The sequence below is a fragment of the Pinus tabuliformis genome, chromosome 2_2 (genome assembly GCF_031772625.1).
Source record: "Pinus tabuliformis cultivar Carrire ecotype Pingquan chromosome 2_2, CPIR1, whole genome shotgun sequence".
In the NCBI taxonomy this organism is placed as follows: domain Eukaryota; kingdom Viridiplantae; phylum Streptophyta; class Pinopsida; order Pinales; family Pinaceae; genus Pinus; species Pinus tabuliformis.
In genome coordinates this window covers 1,203,846,078-1,203,867,861 of record NC_142300.1, presented here as the reverse complement: position 1 = coordinate 1,203,867,861, position 21,784 = coordinate 1,203,846,078, and the positions used below count along the sequence as shown (strand labels likewise).

General features: G+C 35.8%; 1 protein-coding gene across 2 annotated transcripts in view; it reads right to left on the bottom strand.

Annotated features, from left to right (window-relative positions):
* Positions 1 to 2,980: 2,980 nt before the first annotated feature.
* The window catches only part of LOC149197816 (AUGMIN subunit 3-like), a 332,310-nt gene continuing 313,506 nt past the window's right edge, over positions 2,981 to 21,784 (bottom strand). For both annotated transcript variants that reach the window (XM_089405979.1, XM_089405977.1), the window contains exons 17-19: positions 3,918 to 4,013; positions 3,664 to 3,801; positions 2,981 to 3,522 (exon numbers count right to left, since the gene is read on the bottom strand). In XM_089405979.1, coding sequence (XP_089262105.1) covers positions 3,673 to 3,801; positions 3,918 to 4,013 — 225 coding nt within the window. In that variant the 3' untranslated portion in view covers positions 2,981 to 3,522; positions 3,664 to 3,672. The remainder of the gene's footprint in view (positions 3,523 to 3,663; positions 3,802 to 3,917; positions 4,014 to 21,784) is intronic.

Genomic DNA, 21,784 nt, shown 5'->3' with positions numbered 1-21,784 from the left:
AATCTTCTTATTATCAATATCAAATGTTGAATAAAGAGAGAGAGTACAAAATATCGAAGTCAAAGTGACTTGCTAATTTGAAATTCCAACTTTAGATAAGAGAGAGGCTCCAACGCTGCAACTCCAGCGCATTGTCCACTGAAGTTACTCATGGTCTGGTTAGGGCTGCTTACAATAAGTTCTTGTCTTAAGCAATTCATAACACCACCTTTCAACTGTGGCTAACCTTGTCATACAAGAAGGTGCCCTTCGCTGACCTTTAGTACTAGTTTAAACCCTTGATAAGATACTCGACTGCGTGACTTATGCATGAGCAGGGCTACGATCATTCCTAAAGTAGTAAATAGGTAGTGCAGTCTTTTAAATGGGGAGCAAACCATCACAGAGGCTATACCCAAACTCGACCTCATTTACTATTCTAGAATTTGGTCTTGCAATGACGAGTAGGACCTACAAGCTAACTAGAAATTCCTTTAAGTCTTGCGGATGTCTGTCAGAAAATCTCAGCCTTGTTGAAGATGGGAAACCCAAAACCAAGTAGACCTTTGACCACCTTCAAAAGCTCGTTTGTTTCAGAAATAATGAAGCCCTTTTAATGTGTGAAATGAGGTTGGAGGACCTCTCTCTCTCTCTCTCTCTCTCTCTCTCTCTCTATATATATATATATATATATATTGGAGAGGGTCAAGGGACATGTCGGTTGGGCTTGACGAGTCTACATGAAGTGGAGATTGGCCTTGACAACTTGAATATGAGAGGGTATAATTTCAAAAACACATTTCTCCTTATCCAAATTTGATGTTCTTTAGATTGATTTTGGTCCTCTAAAAAGGAAGAATTCAATACAATAATTATCTCCATCAAATGAGTTTTTCAAAGTGGAATTTGGCCCTAGTTTCCAATTTTAACATCATCATTGTCAATCAAAGACTAAGGAATTGGGTCCATAAACAAATTATTCCCTGACAAATTTAATCCTCATAACTCCCAAAACTTCAATACTCAAGATTAAGGGAGAAAGTAATGAAGAGGACTTACCTTCTTGGACACCCCAACAATGTAGGGGATCTTGTTTCTTCCATTAATCAAGATAGCTTCTTCGTTACAACTTACCATTCTACTTGGGCAAATGCCCTAAAGTCAAAAGCTTAAGCATTCGTGGAATCTTCTTTGAAGTCTTTTGAATTTATTTTCGATCAACATGTGCTTGCCATAGAAATAACATTTTTTGCTCCTCCCCGTGCTACCTCCCTTTCTTCAACTAACCTACCCCACTTCATAAATTTTTCTCCAAGCCTTCTTCATGAAGGGATTAGAATAGTGTATGTCAATATGACCTTCGCTATGACACTAAATACACTAGAAAGGAATGTATAGTCCAATTCCTGCGAATGAACTTTGCTACCTATCTCCATTCCCACACTTTTGGTTAACCCTTTACTTTTATATTTGTCCACAAGAAGCTTTGGCCATGGTCATACAAACACCAATTTTAAAGGAAGGGTACACCATAATTAACTTAACAAACGCGTTATCTAGCTTTTCCAAAAAAAATGTCCAAAATTCCAACGGAAGGCCTAAAACTTTTACAAATGTTAGACTCTAGGATAAAAACAAGTATGGTAAGGTTTTTAGGTCAAGTATGATGAACCCTAAACCAACTACTATTTAAAACTCTACCTGCATCCTCCTTTGTTTGAAACAAAAAAGAAAGCCACCTACAAACCATGATATAAAAACATTAATCTTATACAAAAGTTGCAAGAAGACTCATTTGATATGCTTGGAGAATTTATGTTATTAACAGTATTGTTTAATTGGAAATGACAAAGAACATATAATTTTCAAAAACAAGGAGGATTACACTAATTTTTGGACATTCTTTATCATTTATAAAAATTGAAGCAAACAATCAAATTGTACATATTTTAAAACTTGATCATCATGGACCAAAATTAAATCTGCTCTGAGTTACCTGGCTATAAACAAAAATATGTTCAAATAATTTGGTTCAGACGGTTGAAATACTAGCTTAAAAAGGAAAGACTTCATTCTAAAATTAATAATGGCCATCAAAATCATTGAATGAGTCCTCATGCATGCTCCCTATCTCCTGATTCTTACAAGGATGATGCAGTTATATTGTGATGAAATAAAGTGATTTTTCATTTATATCAACTCCATGTTGGGATATGGCTTTGATGAAGGTTACATGAGAAGCCCAAGGCATTGATTTTTGAAGTTATGTTAAACAACACTTAAAGAATTGAAAGATATGTTGAATTATGGTTTCATAGTTTGTAGTATATCTTATGGCTTGTTACATGTAGTTGGTAGTTACTTTACTTCATTGTCTGCATGAAAGTAAATTTTGTATTGATAATTGATATTCTAACCCCTTCTACTTCAATATTATTGCAATGATAATACATGTTTTGAGTAGAAGTCTTCTATTAAATTTTAATGAGTTGAAGCTAGCAGGTAGAAAATATGAGGCATCTACTCCAATATTATTGCAATGAAAACACATGTTTTGAGTAGAAGTCTTCTATTAAATTTTAGTGAGTTGAAGCTAGCAGGTAGAAAATATGTGGCATGGAAATGGCAGTCTCCTTCCATCCCTAAGAACATCACTCTTTGCTAGTATCATCATGCCTTTTAAAAAAAGGAAAAATCATAATGTTATCCCATAAACATATCCGAAGCACCATACATTGCAAAGCAAGTACACTGTACAAAAATATACTCTCACAAAGCCACCAGTGATGACATTTAATTGACAAGACGTAAAAAGCTTTATGGATTTCTGCGTTAGAGGATCTGAAGTATATTACATATTTGCATCAATGTAACGAATTATCTTAAAAATGCTACACTCCCATCCGACAAAATGTAGGAATGCCCTTCTCAAAATAATTAAATTTGAAACTCCTTTTAAGAGATATCCAATACTGCCCCCAAATCACAAAAGAAAACAATATAATTTACCACCTGAAATCTTTATTAAGATTGAGCACAATAGAAGCACCGTCCTTCCTTGGCACAAAACCAAATTGAACAAGTTAAAAAACATACTGCCTCACAAAGCCACCTATGATGACATTTATTTGACAAAACGTAGAAAGTTTTATGAATTTCTGCATTTGACGATCTGAAGTATATTACATATTTACATACATTCTGAATTATCTTATAAAACACTATCCACTCCTCTCCAACAAAATGGTATGCCCTCCTTGATAGAGAATTAAAATTGAAACAAATCGCCTGAAGAAATATCCAATATTGCCTCAAATCACAAAAGAACACCATCTAATTTACAACGTGCAATCTTTATCAAGGTTGAGCACAGTAGAAACACTCCCTCCTCAAATATAAGACCAAATTGAATAATACAAATGAGAACATAACTTCCTATACAGAAGAAAGGAGCTTCCCGATTGGAAACATAAAAGTCGGTATCTTAGCACAGCAAAACTAAATAGATTACAGTAAGTCATTTATGATGGCAAAATAATGCACCTGGAACCAAACAAAATATTAGATGTGACAAACTAGGGTAACATCACTAGTTAAATGTTCATGGTGTAAATTTAGAAACAATACAAAATTCCTCTAACTGGTATTGAATTGAAACAAAACGTGAATGACAATATAGCATACCCAATACATCTAGGCTTGCAGTGCTTTAACTCTTGCAGTCAACTCTCTAACTTGGTTTCTAAGGCGATCAGGATTGCAGAAGAAGTCCACAAAGACTTGTCTCTCTCGCCCCACTTCATGTGGATGATGTTTTACAATCTGCAGAACATGAAAACCAGGTCCATCTATCGTAAATAATTTGAAACATCAGTTACCAATTGAAAATAATGTATTCTTACAAATAATATATACTAATTACATGCCAATGGAATTACCTCTGCCTTTTCACGATGCTCACGTGTGACTTCTTCAATAGCAGCTGAAAGTTGAGAGTTGATCTTCTCCATCTCGGCAAGCTCTTTCATGAGAGGCTAACAATTTATATCAAGTCCATAGAATGTGGGGTTAGCTTGTACCTAACTAGCTTATTGCAGATAGGTTTTTTATGACTAAAAAAATACAAAAAAAAAGTGACTATTAAAGATGAAATTGTACACCACAATGGACATAGAGTACAGACCACAAACTAGACTTCAGATCTAAAAACTTCTGTAACAGGCTTCTGCCTATTAATCTATTGACTGCATTTTTTCCAATGCATTCAAACTTCCACAGGTAGCTACATCAGATAGCAAATCCACTTTGCTTTTCCTTCATTTAAAAAAAATTATAATTTTTGTTTTTCTCATCCAGTTGGAATATTTTAGGTGCAGAATTCTCGGATTCAAGTTCGAATCTTTATTATTTCTGAAGCCATCACAGTGGTTATTCTTTCATGTGTACAGCTAAAGACATAGATATAAGCCTTATCTTTACTATGGTAGTTTGACTCTTCACTCAATCACCAACACTTTCACTCAATAAAACCAACATAGATCGATGCTAACCCAGATCTATCAAGAAACCAGAGGGATCAAATCTCTTGAGGTGGAAATCTCTTTTAAAGTGCAAAACATGGGCAGGGGTACATAATATATTACCCCATAGGAAAAAAATAAATTTCTTACTCTTGGGGTTTGGATTCAGCCTCAAGCAATCAAGCAGAAACCTATATCCTTTATCAAGCCCTACTCCAAGCACTATCATTGAAAGTCACCAAGTTAACTATAATAGGAGACTCTTATCTCCTCATCTCTTATTTAAAAAAAATTCTCCTCCCTGATAATTTGAAATTGAAGACTGTCCTTGCAAGAATGAGAAGTTTGCTTCATAAATTTGAACAATATGAAGCCTTTGATATTCTAAGACATAACAACACAAACACTGACTTGTTGGCCAATCATAGAGTTCGATTAGCAAAAGCAGACTTGGTGGTTAATAACAGTAAAAATAAATGTTTGATTTCTTAAAGAACTGCAATATCATCATCCACAAAAGCACAAGAGTCCTTCCGAAATATGAAAACAAGTAGAGTGATCAGTGAGCTACGTGGAGGTTCCTCTGAGGTCCCCAACCTCAACATAACAGTAGAAGAGGAGAATGGCCAAGAGAATAATAAATACTTATCAGCAGCAGAACACAGAAAATAGATTGGTACCTAATAAAATGTAAATTTTGTTTTTTAAGGATGTTACTAGAAGCTTTATACTTATAGACCACTAGATAATTCTGAACTGTATAGAGAACAACATTCCCGATTTCGGCTATTGTGGTCTATTTCTATGGCTCATTATGCTCTTTGAAGTACAGATGAGGTATTGCTGCACGGCGTATGGAGATTTCTAATACTAAAATTTTCAGTTACAATTAAAAACAAGAAGAATAAATATTTCACTTAACACGCATATTGAAATATTTCATTTATAGCTCACAATGAAATTTCTTTTGTTATTAATATTTTCTAAATACCACATATCAACTCCATATCAAGAACAGAATAAATTAGACATCTCCCTCACAATGGAAGGAAAAAATATACGATTTTTTTTAATTTCAAGTAATTTATCTTTCTTTATATAAACCTGATATAAACTTATGTTACTTAATATGAACATTGAAAGATTTTATTTATGACTAACACTAAAATATATTTTTGTTAATAATATATGATTTTAAATACCACATGTCAACTGAACACAAAATAAATTACACCTCTCTCTCTCTCTCTATATATATATATATATGAGATTGAAATATTTTACTTAACGTGCATATTATAATCTTTCTCAAAAATATATATATTGAAAAATTTCACTTAACAGGGATATTGAAATATTTTATTTATAACCCACAATGAATTCTTTTTTTGTTATTAATATTTTCTAAATGCCGCATATCAACTCCATATCAAGAATTGAATAAATTACACATCTCTTTCATATTGGACTATAATATCAAAATTATTTTTAAATGCCTCGTGTCAAATCCATATTGAGTAGGGAAGGAATTACACATCTCCTTTGTACTAAAAAGTAGAAAGCATTGACGAAATTAAATTTTTTTACTTTAATTACTCTATGTAAAATTAAGGTGAAATTGAAGAATTTTATTTATGATAGACATCGAAAGATTTTTTTGTTATTACTATTTTTCAATTTGTTAATGCAAGTATTATTTTATTATTTTTAAATGTAACATTATGGGACAACATCTCCCTAACACTTTTATTACTTTTTACTTATTATTATTATTTTTAATTAAACTGCCATTATTTATTATTATTATTTACACTTCACTACAACATCTCCTACATACTGGGCTATAGAGCGCCTCTTGACACAATGAAACCAATTTATCTCTTAATGCATACTTCTTTCCCTATTAATTTTATATGTGACAAGTTTAACCAATGTTTTAAAAGTTAGACATAGATTGAAAATTAGAGTTGGTTGAGGGCCAACTGGGACTTAGATTGACTCAAACCAATCTAATTTCAATGACTTAGTTTACTAAAATATACATAGAATACTTAAATTTTAATGAAAAAAAATAAATTTTAAAGATTTCAAACGATGATTCCAAAAATATATTAAAACTTTGAAAGCATTTTTTTGGTAAGTTGGACTATGTTTGCATCGCTGAATGAAAACGAAGCATTACAAGTTGTACTTGAGTTTGCATTTACCATAGAATAGTATCTAGTTGCAAGGCTATCTTGCTTGTAAATTCTCCTAAGTAACAAAAACATTATAAACAAGACCTTAGTTAACCATAAGGAGTGTCCAGTTGTGTGGGAGCTGGAGCCCGATCATCATCTTTGTTGTTGTGGAAGTCCAAGTTGGCCAATTTCATAACTAACATTGGAACTTTGTTATCCAACTCGTTGACCTATTGTTGCAAGGCATTAGTGCAAAAAATATTTCCTACTGCTTCATTTCTTTCAACCAAAACTTTTCCCATTATGGTTTTTATCTACCAATACAAATCCATTGTTTTCATGTATTACATTTGCCTGGGGTAGGTGTTGCCTAAGTCAGGAACCCACTGCGCAACATTCTCCTCCACCTTTGTCTAATAGAAATCCATGTTTTCAAGCCATGCCTCTCATTCTACAACATCTATCTTTTCTTGAGTAGAGCAAGTGGTAAACTCCCAATAGCGGCTAGCATAGGCCTCCACATTGGCCTAGGTTCAAGTTCGAGGTAACCCACGCTTATTGCAATCTCAACCAAAGTGAGTGTCCTTAGCAAGGCATTATAAAACACAAGGAATAGGATATGAGAGAGTCAAAGGAAGAAAATGCCAGGATAGAGAGGAGTTGACAACAAACAATACTTAATAGAAACTAAAAATGGACAGGAAGAGGATACACCAAAAGATCAAAGACAAGTATTTGAAGGAGAGTTGTTGAAGTGGAGAGAGGAAACAAAAGATGAACATTTGTAGACTTGGAGGAAAAAGCAAGGGAAGAGGTTGTCAAGGAGGTCATAGAACCTTCCAAAGTTGCAAATAAAAAGATGGAAATAGTGGAAAATCCAAAGGAACACAAGGCTACTCACCTGGACTAAGCTCCACGGTAAGAGGTCCAAGTTGATTGCAGAGTCTCTAGACACTCCATACCATGAGTAATTCAAGGCCTCCATTCTTAATAATGTTGTAGTGCAACCACTCCAAGTAAGATGATTTTCCTACGTAGGGTGAAACATAATAATAACCAAAGTGTGCCTAAAATGCTTGGCCTTATTATCGACTAACAACTTCATTGCACACATGTAATTAAATGATTCCAATTGTCTCCAAGCCATGAGCGGTGGAGGTGGAGTAATCGACGTATGGGGGTTCATGGCTTGACAACCTTGATAGTGTTAAATTGTCTAACCTCAGAACTTGACAAATTATTTATGCTGAAAATTAAATATAATACAACTCATAGAAAAAAATGTTCACACTAAGATCTTTAATTCACTAAATAAAAAATTATAGCAAAAGAAAATGAAACAATTCATACGACATATAGAAAAATCTGTTTTGCACTTCAAATAAGCTCATCATTAAAAATAATATCAAATCTTACAAGAGCACTCTACTAGGAAAATGGGTTAGGAAAATGGGTCAGAAAAAAATTACAAGCTATAGCGAATATTTTGAAGTTCATTGGCCACTTGTACAACCCACCAGAAACTCTTGAAACACCCCAACCTGTTAGTTGCTCAACCCATGCGACACATGTAGTGAATGGCTTGGTTGTAACTCGTGTAGCCTTCCTGGTCTTCCCACAACATGTATGACTTGCTTTGCTACTCTCACGCAGTTTGGGGCCCTCCTCACCTATGTACAACCTCCTACATCTAGCTGCTTGTGCATTGTTGTTGTAGATTTGTTGTACGACTTGCATGGGGCTCATTCTTTTGTTGTGGATTTCTCTCGTCGTCCTAGATGAAATTCCTTTATCAACTCAAGCAATTGAGATCTCCTTGACCAATTCTCCTTTGTGTCTCAATTACTTAGTGTGTCTTTCCCCTTCACATAGCCTTGCTTTTACAATCTTCAAATATTGATCGAATCAATTAACTGGTGATGAGTATGTCTTCAAAACCCTAATATCTCAATGAGATTGACAGATCAAATTAAGTTCTAATCAACGAGAAAGATTAATCACTTTGATAATTCTTCTAATTAAAATGAATTTACTAAAAAAAATAATTTCAACAACTTCTACATGTCTTGACACTTAAACTTGTGCAGAAGTACCTATCAGAGCTACAAACATCAACTTTAAAAGAAAGAATTATGACTAAATAAGACACATGACAAGCAATGTTCCAACATTGTTTATACTGGGGTCCATATCATTAGTATCATACTTTGTCTCCTGTCTAGCCTTTGCTTCTACCTCAATCCTCTAGGGACATTTATGAAAACCACCATATTTTGATGAAAATACCTAATCTAAGCCTTATAATATGGTATAAAAAGCTTAACATGCCTAATCAATGATTTTGGTTTGAGTGAAGGTACGTTTTTGTTAAGGCCATCATAGAGGATTTCAACAATCAATATCACCAACATCAAGGTACATAAATGGCTTGGTGCTCTTGACTAAATGCCAATCCCATACCCTCATGTGTGATAGAATCCATTAAAAATGTTGCAATCCTACTGATTCTAAATTCCTAAAAATTGTTAAGTCTACTGATTTTTGAATGGGCTACAAAATTCTACTTTCTCCATACGAAGTTAGATGAGGTTGGAACCACTCTCAAACATCCTGAAACAACTAATAGTAATATTAAAATTTTACGTAAAATTTGACATAAAAAGGAAAAGATAAAAGAAATGTGGAGTTTAACATTATCATTATCATTAATGGGTGGGATAAGTTGGATTTATTTTTTCAACATCTTAACAATCAATCGAGCTCCATTAAATTTACATTGGAGCAAGAAGTTAATGGTAGCTTGTCTTTCCTTGATGTCCTTATCTCTAAGAAAGATGATGGCTTATTCTCTTGCCAATTCTTGCATAAGAAGACTCGCATATAGCAATATCTTCATGCCAACTCCCATCATTATCCTACTAAAACACTGGAAGTTCTCAACACTCTTGCTACTCATGCTTTAAGGGTTTCTTACGAAAGTCACTTAGATAATGAGAAAACCCATCTCCTCAAAGGTTTCAAAGAGAATGGCTACAATAAGCACCAAGGTCTCATAGAATTAACCAAAGCGAGCCTTCGCTCTAGGAAAAAGAAAGATCCCTTAGATTTGATTTTTGGTGTTCATCTTTCCTTTATCCAAATGACCACCGACAGGATTACTCGAATCCTGAAGAAGCACAAAACCAATTCCACCTTTAGGCCCCTAAACACTATTCAAAGTTCCCTAAAATCCGCCAAAGACTCGGTGGACCCTAAAGGTATTAAATGTGTTTATATGATCACATGTTCCTGTGGGACCTCCTACATTGGAGAAACTTGCTGCTCCATTAATCAAAGGATTCATGAGCATGCAATAGACATCAAACATTGTAGAACTCGTTCCTCAACTTTGGCATAACATGTGGAAAAAAACGAAACACCATATATGTCTAGAAGAAGCCAAGGTCATTGCAAAGATTGATCACTTCCATTACCGAAAGTTTAAGGTCTTGATGGTGTTTGATGTCGCCAACATTGTAAGGGGATCTTCCTGATTCGAAGTCCCAATTAGACCTCACACTATTTGGTGTAGGAGTCCCATCTGGTCATATGGTCCAGCCACCATTGGAAAGGTTTCAAAGATATGCCTTGGTTATGATTACGCACAAGATAATGCAACCCCTCTTTGGGACAACAAGTATGTGAGCTTTGTGAGACACCTAATGTAAGGTGCACGAGGGAACATCCACGACTGGTAAAAGGAAAACAAGCCTCCATTAGAAAAATAGTAGTACTATCCTAAAGGGGGACCCAAGAAGGAAGAGAAAGACTTGTTGTTTACCAATAGATTAGTCCACATAATAAACAACAATCATTAAAGCATAACGACACTCATTCAATAACAACTATAGCTAAGCAACGAACTAGTTCATTCACTTAGTATCTAATTAAAACAAAATATATCATAAATATAACAAGAATAGTCTTACTATATCTACAATACATGTATGAAGAAGTGTCGACTCATAGAGCATTTGATTAAGAGTGAAAGATCCTAAGTACATTATTACATGGATGAAACACTATATACAATAGTGGAACTTGAAGCCACAACTTGCTTCTCCAAAGAATAATCTATCTCCTATGCACTAAAAGAGAAACCAAGGCAAGATTCCAAGAATCCACGCCCTTAGCCAGAGTTGTGAGGATCTATTAATAACAAATAACAATGACCTTTGAGCTTCCTCATGACTCTTCAACTCCTATGATTGTTTATATTCCATTCATGACTTATTACATTCCATATGTGACTATTCACATTCCACGTGTCCCTTGGACTTCATTACATACCATTTATTACATAATAAAAATTACATATGAGACGGTGGTTGTATAAGACAAAACTAATAATGGGACAAAATTACAAATGCTCATCAAATTGATAAATCATTTGCTTCCTCATGGAGTTCATTTGTAATGTATGTGTGCCATGCTGAACTCCGTTGAGATAGCTTTGACCCAAACTCAAGACATTCATATAAATAATGACCTTCATATCCTCCTCTAGTAGGTATTTTGTGGTTTTAAACAGGTCATCATGGAATTTTCGCTATAAATTTTTTTCTGCGAAGCTTCAGAAGCTGAAATTAAAAACCATTTGAGCCGAAATCTTGATGAACCTCGTGACCGAATTTCAGATCTTGGTTTGCTATATTTTTGGAGATATGATCTGAGGAATTTGGGGTTTTTGTAGGCTCCTGAATTCCATGTCAAACAGGTGACATTGGGAAAATCGCCATGACTTTCTCTCTAAGCATTGGATTCAAATTTAGTAAATAGTCATAGAAAGCGGACGGACTGTAGTTTGTTGAGTAGTGTTTTCAAGGTCGACGGTCGCTCTACTAAACCAATCTATAATCAGGGCATCATGGGAGATTAGGCATAACTCAAAGAATCTAATCTTGATCAGACCTGTGGGGTTGGAAAGAGGACTCAGAGGTCTCCACAGGACCAAATTTCAGACCCTGGAGATCCGAAATTACATAGATACAACACATTCAATATTGAGCTCCTAGAAGGCAAGAAAAAGCATGCATTCAAAGATCACTACAGTAAGGACCACACATCAACAATGAAGGGTAAGTCTCCTACAGCAGGGTATGTATGATTATTGTTTACATTTGAAATATGAGTATCATCTTTGACATATGTTTTTGCAGGAGAACGTAAGGACATGCAGGGTCTCAGTTATATCTCTATGTCTCTATATGTCACAGTTAGTTTTGATAACCACATTTCAGATGTCCTATTCTTGATACTACACATTTGATGCTACATATTCTTGATGCTACACCAAGTCTGCTAAATCTATATGATGTTGTAAGTTCATGTTACTTGTCTTGTCATAGTTGATAGAATGGTCTCTGTTGTTTTACTTAGAACTTGGTCCATCACAAGTCTAGGGTCTGTCATTAGTTTTTATTGTATATATCTTTAGGTCAGTTTTGGATATAGTCTTGCATTGTGTCCAAGCCTATATCATGAGTGGGAGTCTTTGTCTACTGCTACAACAAGTCAACAACAAAAGTGTCATCATTGGAAGAGTCATTATTGTAAAAGAGTCAATCTGCCTAGAGTCGAAAAGGCATTATTGGGAGGTATAGGAGTCTCTATTGGGATGATGTCATGGTTGGGTTGCAGGTCAGTGTGTGATTGGGTGTTCGGTCAAAATCATTGTAAATCATATTATATCGTGGATTGTTTTCCCTGGTACGAGAATCCACACTCGTCTCATTTCAATGATTGTAGGGTGGCAGGGAGGTGCTAGGCTGGTGCATGAAGTCGCCTACAAGTTACAGCTTGTGAATACTTCAGGGTGGTAGATTGGTCTAGGATGTTGGGGCATCCACTCAGTTCACTACTGAAGAAACCAGGGCGTTGGGGTGTCCTCCGAGTGGGAGCTGGAGAAGGATCCTTTTCTAGAATTATTGGAAGTTGTTGCTTTCATTTCAGTTGGGGCTGAAGATTAAAGAATTTATTAGAAAAGTGTTCAAGTGATTTTTGACCCAAAGGGGGTTTTCCACCTAAAATTCTTGTGTCTACTGTGTTCTTTTATTTACTATTATTACTGCATAAACATTAATAATAATTGAATATTAACTAATGCTCTGAAAAGATTTAAAAGTGCTAATTGTTAAGGAACACTGATTCATCCCCAGCACCCCCCCTCCCCCCCCGCAGTATTTCCAAGAATGTGACCTCAGTAGACAAATCAATGAAGCAATGTGTGTATGCATAAATGAGAATGGTTGGCTTGGTAACTTCAATAGGTTCCTCAACGATTGCTTCTGAGACTTCTTTGGAGGCCACTTTACAGGGAGGCATGGCTCCAACAGATGATGAAAGGGTGACAATACTTGTAGCTCAAACACCTATTTGTGGCAGCACACTCATAATGACAAGATTAGATTTATGCAACCTAACTATGCAGCAATATCTCGTAAATCATGTACAAAGAGCCATCAAATGTAACTGATCATGAAAATATATAAACGACAGTACAAACTCACTTGCATGTACAAGAAAATAATCATGCAAACTAGGAAGGCGCACTTTCAAAGCATGAAGGAAGGTCGAGGGTCATTCGGGCTTTGCAATGCGCTCAAGCAAGGGAAGGAAACCATCAAGGGTGCACAGGCACACTCCGAAGGGTCAAAGGGGTGAGTTGTCGGGCCTTTAGGCCTTCACAGTGCACTCACGCACTCAAGGAGATAGAGAGGGTGGACTGACACACTCCGAAGGGACGAAGGAACATGTCTTCAATCCTTAAGTCCTGCAAGGTGTTCTCATAAGCTCAAAGGAAAGGAGGGTGCATTGGCGCATGCCGAAGGGACGAAAGAAAATCATTCGAGTCTTCAAGGTGCATTCATGTGCTCAAGGGAGGGCGCAATTCTTCCTGACGAAAGAGTGTGCTCAAGAAGGAAACTTGGTCATTCTGGGCGCAATTTTCAAGGTTGATTGGGCTTCGAGTTCCAAAAGTGCACTCTGCCTAAGGAAAGCTCAAGAACAAGTTTGACAACAAGATTTCATGATAGGAATGAGAAGAAGAAGGATCTGCAAGCTTATATGGATCCTGTCGCAATCATGGTGGAATGTGAAAGGTTGAGGAATGTGCAGAGTCTCTACATGTGACAACAAATTAACACTTGCAAAATCAAAGATTGAACAGAAACACCAGTAAATAAACTGCAAAAACAAAGAAACGTCAACAAGAAAAGCAAGATCAACAGCGAAATCGTGAAAGACAATGAATAGATTTGACATGCAAAACTTACTTGTAATGTGGGTTGATGAAGAGTTTCTTGATCCACAGCTATGCGCCCAACCTAGATGAGAATGATTATGCAAATGAATGATTAACTAGGTTAATTTAAAAGAGTTTACATGCAAAAATGTTTCATGCATGATCACCACTTGTCGACAAGTGAAAGGATTAGTTAAGGGAAGTTAAGTGGGCTCCTATTTTCTAGGAGTGCACCCACATGCAACAAAGAGGCTCATGCATGCATCTAGGAAGAGCACATGTCTTCAGCACGAAGGAGTGTGCTCAAGAAGGGCGCACTTGCTCAGCATGGAGTCCATTCAAGGAGGGCACACTTCTTCAACCTGAAAGAGTGTAAGCAACTCAAGTGCATGTCCACAACTTGAAGTGCGCTTTCTCCTTAAAGAGTGTTTTTCTTGATTTTGTTTGCTTTTTATGTGCTTTTCGAGTGTGCATGGTGTAAAGGCTAGTTTCTAAGTCGAGGTAAGTCACGAGTCCACCTCACCATGGACTAGATAACCTAAGCGCTTTTAAGGGTTAGGTGATGACACTTTGGAAACATTGACTTAGGAGGATGTGACACTAGGAAAAAACACACAAATAACAAATCAAACAACATGATGACACTAGGGGACTTGGAATGACGGTTCATGTAGGCTCCAAAATTGACTTGGGCAAAAATTTTGGAGGGTAATTGTCGCAACGACAACAGGAAGCTATTGAGATTGAAAAAAGATTCAGTACGTTAAAAAGAGACGACGGGTGTAAAATTAGTAGTTGTTGAATCCCTACCCTTTCTTCTTAAGGGTCTTCATTCCCATCTTCTTGATTTTTCTTTTCTTCTCCTTTTTTGATTAGTTTTTTTTTTCTTTAGCCTTCTTGTTTGTTTCGTTCCATTTGTTTCTCTTATCCTCTTAATTTAAATTCTCCTTCATTTTCTTGGATTCTATAATTATTTGAATAAGTTAAACCCCCTATAATTAGCATTCTCTATGTTGTTCCTTCTAATATTTAATTTTTGGCTCTAACATTATTCTCGTTTGGTGTTTTAGTTATATAGGATTTTTCATTTTTATAGACTCATTTTCTCCTAGCATTTAAGTGAAGTTTTTTTTGGCTTTGAGTTATTTAATAAGCGTTATTCTTTTCCCTCTTAATTTTTTGTTCTCTTTTCTTGGATTTTTATATTTTTGATCATTACTTTTATTTCATTCTTCTTTTATCCTTTATTAATAATTTTTAATATATATATATATATATATATATATATATATATATATATATATATATATATATAGTTGTCTTCTAATTTGACTTTTTTTTCCTTTTTCTCTATAATAAATTTTATGATTAATTTTCCTTAATTATTACTCTTTCATTTCTTTGATTGAATTTTCAATTTTTTATCGTCCTTTGTTAATTTTTGTATTATTTTATTTTTACACATTTATGATGATGTTCCTTGTTTGACTTTTCTTGGTTCCTAATTTTTATTTTTGATCCTTTCTTTTTTTCTTGCAATATTTTCTCCTTTTAAAATTGTTTCTTAATTAAAATATTCTTATTTAATAATTAACAAGTTATTAGACATTATAGAAATTTAACAAATATTGATATTAAATTACCATTGGGTTTTAACCATTTGAAATTTGAATTTTTCTTTCCTCTCTACGATATTTATTTGCATGCCTTGATCAGAATCTCCATCTCAGTCCTGATGATGAATCACAATCGAGGGTTTGCAACGCATAGACGAAAATCTTTTGAATGTGGTCTTACCGAAAATACTTTCTTGAAAAAATATGAACCACAGAAGCCTAAATTCAGAAATTATCATTAGTCACCAATGTTTTTCGTCAACCCTTTTTAAAGATGGATTGAATTTTGCATATTGGTGGGTGTAGTACACACTTCACTAGGTAGGGCGAGTTTGGTACCAAACCTACTAAGTCATGGTTTGACTCGGTTGATTCAGTGCCAAACCACCCCTCTAAACCAAGCAGATGGTCAAGTTTGTTACAGTCAAGTTGGTTTGACCAATGATCAACTTGAGTGTCATTTAAATACTCGAGTGTCTTCCTTTGCTCAAGATGTACCACACTATACAACCATTAGCTTCTCTGCTCTATCGAAAAGTGTAACTAGGTTCGGTCTTAATAATGACTTGTAATTATGATTTTTGTAAATGAAGAAAAGAAGAAAATAAAATTATTTTTGTGATGCTTGCTTCATGGGTTTCGTGAGCAAGAGATTTTATTTAGATGGCTCCCATTGACAGCCTTAGGATTTGTCATTAAAGTCAAAAGATTCAATGTCATGTATGAAGGACCCTTCTCGAGGATATAACAAATGTATATGAGTCTATTAGATTGTCTATGTAGCCCTCCAAAGACAAGCACAAGTTCCCTCTACAAGTCGGCCTCAAGAAATCATGTCAGCTCACCTAATTCGAGGACACAACACTTCACTAGATCATGTCAGCTAATATATATGGGTTGACTACTATAAACAAGCACCTCGTCCTATTCCACATAGACAGATTTTTGGATATCTTTCTTTGAGTTTTTTGGGTGACAGTAACAAAGGCAAGTTCAGATCTCAAGTGGCCTAATGAAGGATTACAGTTCAGATACTTAAGAATTTTGGATGTCTCTGTGGACAGTGGCAGAATGAAGCTCGAATATGTCCCTTTGTGATTTCGAGTAGATAGGGACAATGAGAAGTTTTGATCATCCTTGAGATTCTGATGGCTGTTTTGGAGAAGTTTCGGTGCCCTAAACAGAGAAACACAGTTCGAAGAAGAGGCTACAATGAGGTGTGAAGTCTAGGAGCATTGTAATTCGGATCACAATAAAGAAGTGACAAGTTTGCAGTATAGACAGTGATGAAGTCTCACCATAGTGCCACAATCTCGGTGGAATCTCTGTAAGGGTCTTGGTGCTATACCTATGCCATCATAGAAGAAAGGTCTCAGTAATATGACAACACGGAGGTCTCACAGGTCAAAGTGGAAGAGGAGTCAAGAAGAATGGTGATTGTCAAGAGAACTTATGTCTTGTTCTTGGAGTGGCTAATAGGTCAAGGGTCTTGGTGTTGGTATTCGTCAATTGGAATCTCTATAACAAGAATTTGTGCAGGTTTTTCCTCTCAAAGAGCAAGAGATTTTGGCCCTGGCTCATAGCCAACATTTTGTGTCTCTTGTCTATTTATGTTCATGCAATAGTTATTGTTTGATGAAGAAGAACACTAATAATCTAAGAACAAGAAGATTCTAATCTAAAGAAGTACATGACATTCACAAGCAATTACTAATGGAAGAGAAATCACCTAATGCTAATGCCTTAGATTTCTCAACATGGTATCAGAGCTAAGGTGTCAAAGTCAAGAAAAAGGGCATGCAACCAAAGAGACATTCAAGGATCAAGTCTCAAGAAAGGCATCAAAGAAAGTCAAAGGATATCAAAGCGAAAGTTCAAGATCTACGTTAAAGAATCAAACCCTAGATCGAAGAAGTAGTCTACACCAGCAAAATTTTTTGGATCCCTTAAGTCATCATTAAAAGACCACAAACACCCCCATCAAGTCGAAGAGATCTACAATGCAAGATAGCCCAAAGTATAGATATTCAAGACAAGGACTTCAAGGACTAAGATCACATCATCTTAGATAAATTCAAAACCCTAGAAGCATTTATGATCTACACTCATTCACCACCGAAGAAGTCGAAGTATCTTGAGGGCTAGAAGGCATTGTCATCATCTTCAAAAGCTATAAGTTAAGTTCCCTCTCATTGAAGCAAAGATCCCCTCCTTATCCTTGAAGAAGATCATCTGAGGAAGCATCAAAGCATCCTCATCAATCACCATCAACAATGGGAGCTAGATCTAAAGGCGTTGTCATCATAAAAAGGAGCAATCTCCTTTCATTGAAGAAGGGATTTTCATTTGGAAGAAGATCATCCAAAAGGGGCACTAATACATCCTCTTCAACCACAATCAAAGTGATCAAGTTGAAGATTTTATCTTCACTTGTCAAGTAAGTATCTATTATTCTATAAATCTTATCTAGTAAAATGACTTCGTTTTGCAAGGAGATCTATAATCTGGTTGGATCATCGAATTTCCTTGCATGGAAAAGGAGTATAGAAAGAGTCCTCGCTGAAAGTGAAGTTATTGATCATATCTATGAAAAAATCTCCAAACCATCTAAAGGTCAAGCATGATCTGAAAAAATGGAAAGGGATCAATGGGGTTCAAGGGATTCTTATGAAATCAGTCAAAGGTAGATTGGAGACATCAAAGGAGATATATGATAATCTCGTAAAATTATTCTCTAAAGACACTATAATCAAGGTCACATCACTTAGATCTGATATACACAAATTCAATGTCTCAAAGGATAAAAGATTATCTTCGTAAGATCTAAATTGCAAGATGTGGGATGAGATAATCTTCATTGTTCTAAATACACTAGTTGATGAACAAGGTAACAAATGTCTGTGAGAATAAGAAACCTATTCCATTCAACAACTTGTGATTTCTATGTAATATAGAAGAAGACAGGTTGAGGGCAAAAAGTATTCAAACATTTGTCGAAAGGAGAAAAGAACATAGCTAAGATTCAATGCTATAAGCGTTACAGGAAAGATTATCCTAAACTTAAGAAGGGAAAAAACAAGGAAGATAGAGAAGAAGTCAATTTCACCAAAGAAGTGGAGGACGCTGAAATAGGAAAAACATTAGAAGCAAGAGCTCGTGAGATCACCATAAGGAAACATGAAGGACAACTGGAACAAAATCTATGGTAGACAACTATGAAAGCTATAGCTCTTGGGAACCTTATTGGAAACTCAAGGAAGGGAAGAAGTCATCTAGGACAAGCCTCATCATACATCAAGTCAAAAGGAAACATTGGTTGGATAAGATATGCAAGATCCCCAAGATTCTCTGATAAAATCTTCATCAAAGGGTTCAACAATCTAGAAAGGAAGCAAGTGTTTCATCAAGAATTCCAACTTGGGGAATTCATGGGATGATGGTATGACGACATAAGAGATGAAGCAGATCAAGGGGTTGAAGCTCTTTTCAATCAAGGAAGTCGCTGAAAGAATCCTAGATGACCTAAAGTTAAATGAGGTATGTATGCTTGTATTCAATTTTATAATTTCATGTCATATGGTTGCAGGTAACTTGGATCACTACTCTATCTTGAGAAGCATGATCAAAGAAAAGGAATCTCCTCCTATGAAAGGATTCCGGAAGGCATGAGTCAAACTAAATGAAATCGACATAGTATGTCCTCATATGAAGTATGAGGTGGTTGACTACAATTAAGGAACTCTAACTAGAAGCTCCTGCGAATGAAATGAAATGTGTGAAGGAAAGAAGGAAGAGATCATGAAATATGCAACCATAGTAAAGGCAATCAACATCCAGAAGACCAAGAAGATTTGACTAGAAACCTCCCAGAAAGATATGAAGACTCTGATGGAGGTCTGGAAAAGATGGAGACCCTTGACAATGAATATCTTTGGGAAATATGTCAACATGTATGCAGGATGCTAATGCACACAGGAAAATGTCATGATGAAAGACCATCACAAAGGTAATTTTGATTTAAAGTATTTTTGAAATATTTGGATGGGTTTATGCAGGTCTACCAAGGGAAGCAGCATGACATGAAGTAAGGCCAAATGAAGACTAATGGATCACTTTCTGATGAAAGGATGATGATATGACTAACTCATGGATGAAAGTGTTGGATGGCATATGCCCTATGAAGAAGTCCCCAAAAGAACAAGACTCCTTGACAAAGAAAATACATGACATCGAAGGAAGGAGTTCTTCTAGCTGGTTGTCCCATCATCTCCACCTCAAGAGTTGTTGTGGGTCCCTAATTAAGAGGGAGCCTGGAAACAAGTTTCTTATTTGGAAGAATCTTGGAAATTCCTAAGCCAAGAGGGAGCTTAGGTACATTCCTTCTTTAGGAATGAGTAAATTTGTCCTCCCTAATTGAGAGAGAGAGATAGACACATTATTCTTGTCTTTACTTGGGAAGATAGAATAGAGGATTGGGTAATAATTTCGCATCTGATACTCTTTGAGGATGAGATAGGGCATCCAAAATAAGAGGAGTCGTGGAGGACCGATATTCTTTGAGGGTTGGGGAGCCCAAGATAAGAATAGTCCTCATGGAGCACACCTTGAGAACCCAGGTGGGGTATCTTCCGAGAGAGATAATGATGAGGGTGTCTATAAATCATTGACCTCGCCAGCATTGAACTCAGATCTTGTGGAGAGATGGAGTTGTTAGTCAAGGCCTTGCTATATAACAATGTTGGTTAATATGATGCTAAACAAATGGGTTACCAATATGATTCTTCTTATGAGAAATTCTTCAGATTGAGAATGACCAAGTACCATTATGAATACCTCCCTAGTTAAGAGGGAGTGTTCAAAAGTGTAACTAAGTTCGGTCTTCATAATGACTTGTAATTATGAGTTTTGTAAATGATCAAAATAAGAAAACAAAATTATTTTTGTGATGCTTGCTTCATGGGTTTCATGAGCAAGAGATTTTATTTAGATGGCTCCCACTGAGAGCCTTGGGATTTGACATTCAAGTCAAAAGAGTCAATCTCATGTATGAAGGATGCTTCTTGTGGATATAACAAAAGTATATTAGTCAATTAAATTGTCTAAGTAGCCCTCCAAAGACACGCACAAGTTCTGTCTTCAAGTCGGCCTCAAGAAATCATGTCGGCTCACCTAATTCCAAGACACAACACTTCACTGGATCATGTCGGCTAATATATATGGGCTGACTACTATAAATAAGCACCTCGACCTATTCCACAGAGACAAATTTTCCGATATCTTTCTCTGAGTTTTTTAGGTGACAATAACAAAGGAAATTTCGGATCTTAGATGGCCTAATGAAGGATTACAGTTCGAAATTCGAATACTTCAAAAGTTCGGATGTCTCTGTAGACAATGGCAAAATGAAGCTCGAATATGTCCCTTTGTGATTTCAGGTAGACAAGGATAGTGAGAAGCTCGAATCATCCTTGAGATTCTGATCGTTGTTTTGGAGAAGAAGTTTCGGTGCCCTAAATAGAGAAACCCAGTTCAGAGAAGAGGCTACAGTGAGGTGTGAAGTCTAGGAGTGATGTAATTCAGATCACATTGAATAAGTGACAACTTTGCAGTATGCATAGTGATGAAGTCTCACCATAGTGCCACAATCTCGGTGGAATGTCAGTAAGGGTCTTGGTGCTATATCTGTGCCATCATAGAAGAAAGGTATTGATAATATGGCACAACATGGAGGTCTCACAGGTCGAAGTGGAAGAGGAGTCAAGAGGAATGGTGACTATCAAGAGAACTTGTGTCTTGATTTAGAGTGGCTAATAGGTCAAGGGTCTTGGTCTTGGTCTTGGTATTCGTTAATTGGAATCTCTATAAGAAGAATTTATTCAGGTTTTTCCTCCCAAATAGTGAGAGGCTTTGGCCCTGGCTCATAGCCTACATTCTGTGTCTCTTGTTTCATGCATTGGTTATTGTTTGATGAAGAAGAACACTAATAATCTAAGAACAAGAAGAGTTTAATCTAAAGAAGTAAATGACATTCACAAGCAATTACTAATGGAAGAGAAAACACCTAATGCTAATGCCCTAGATTTCTCAACATGCTCTTCTTGTGGCAAGTTTGTTCCTTGTTATAGAGTGGATAAAGTTATTTGTGGACAAATTCCCTTTTTTGGTAGAGGAACTAGCATTTGAGAAAACAAGCAAATAATAGATATT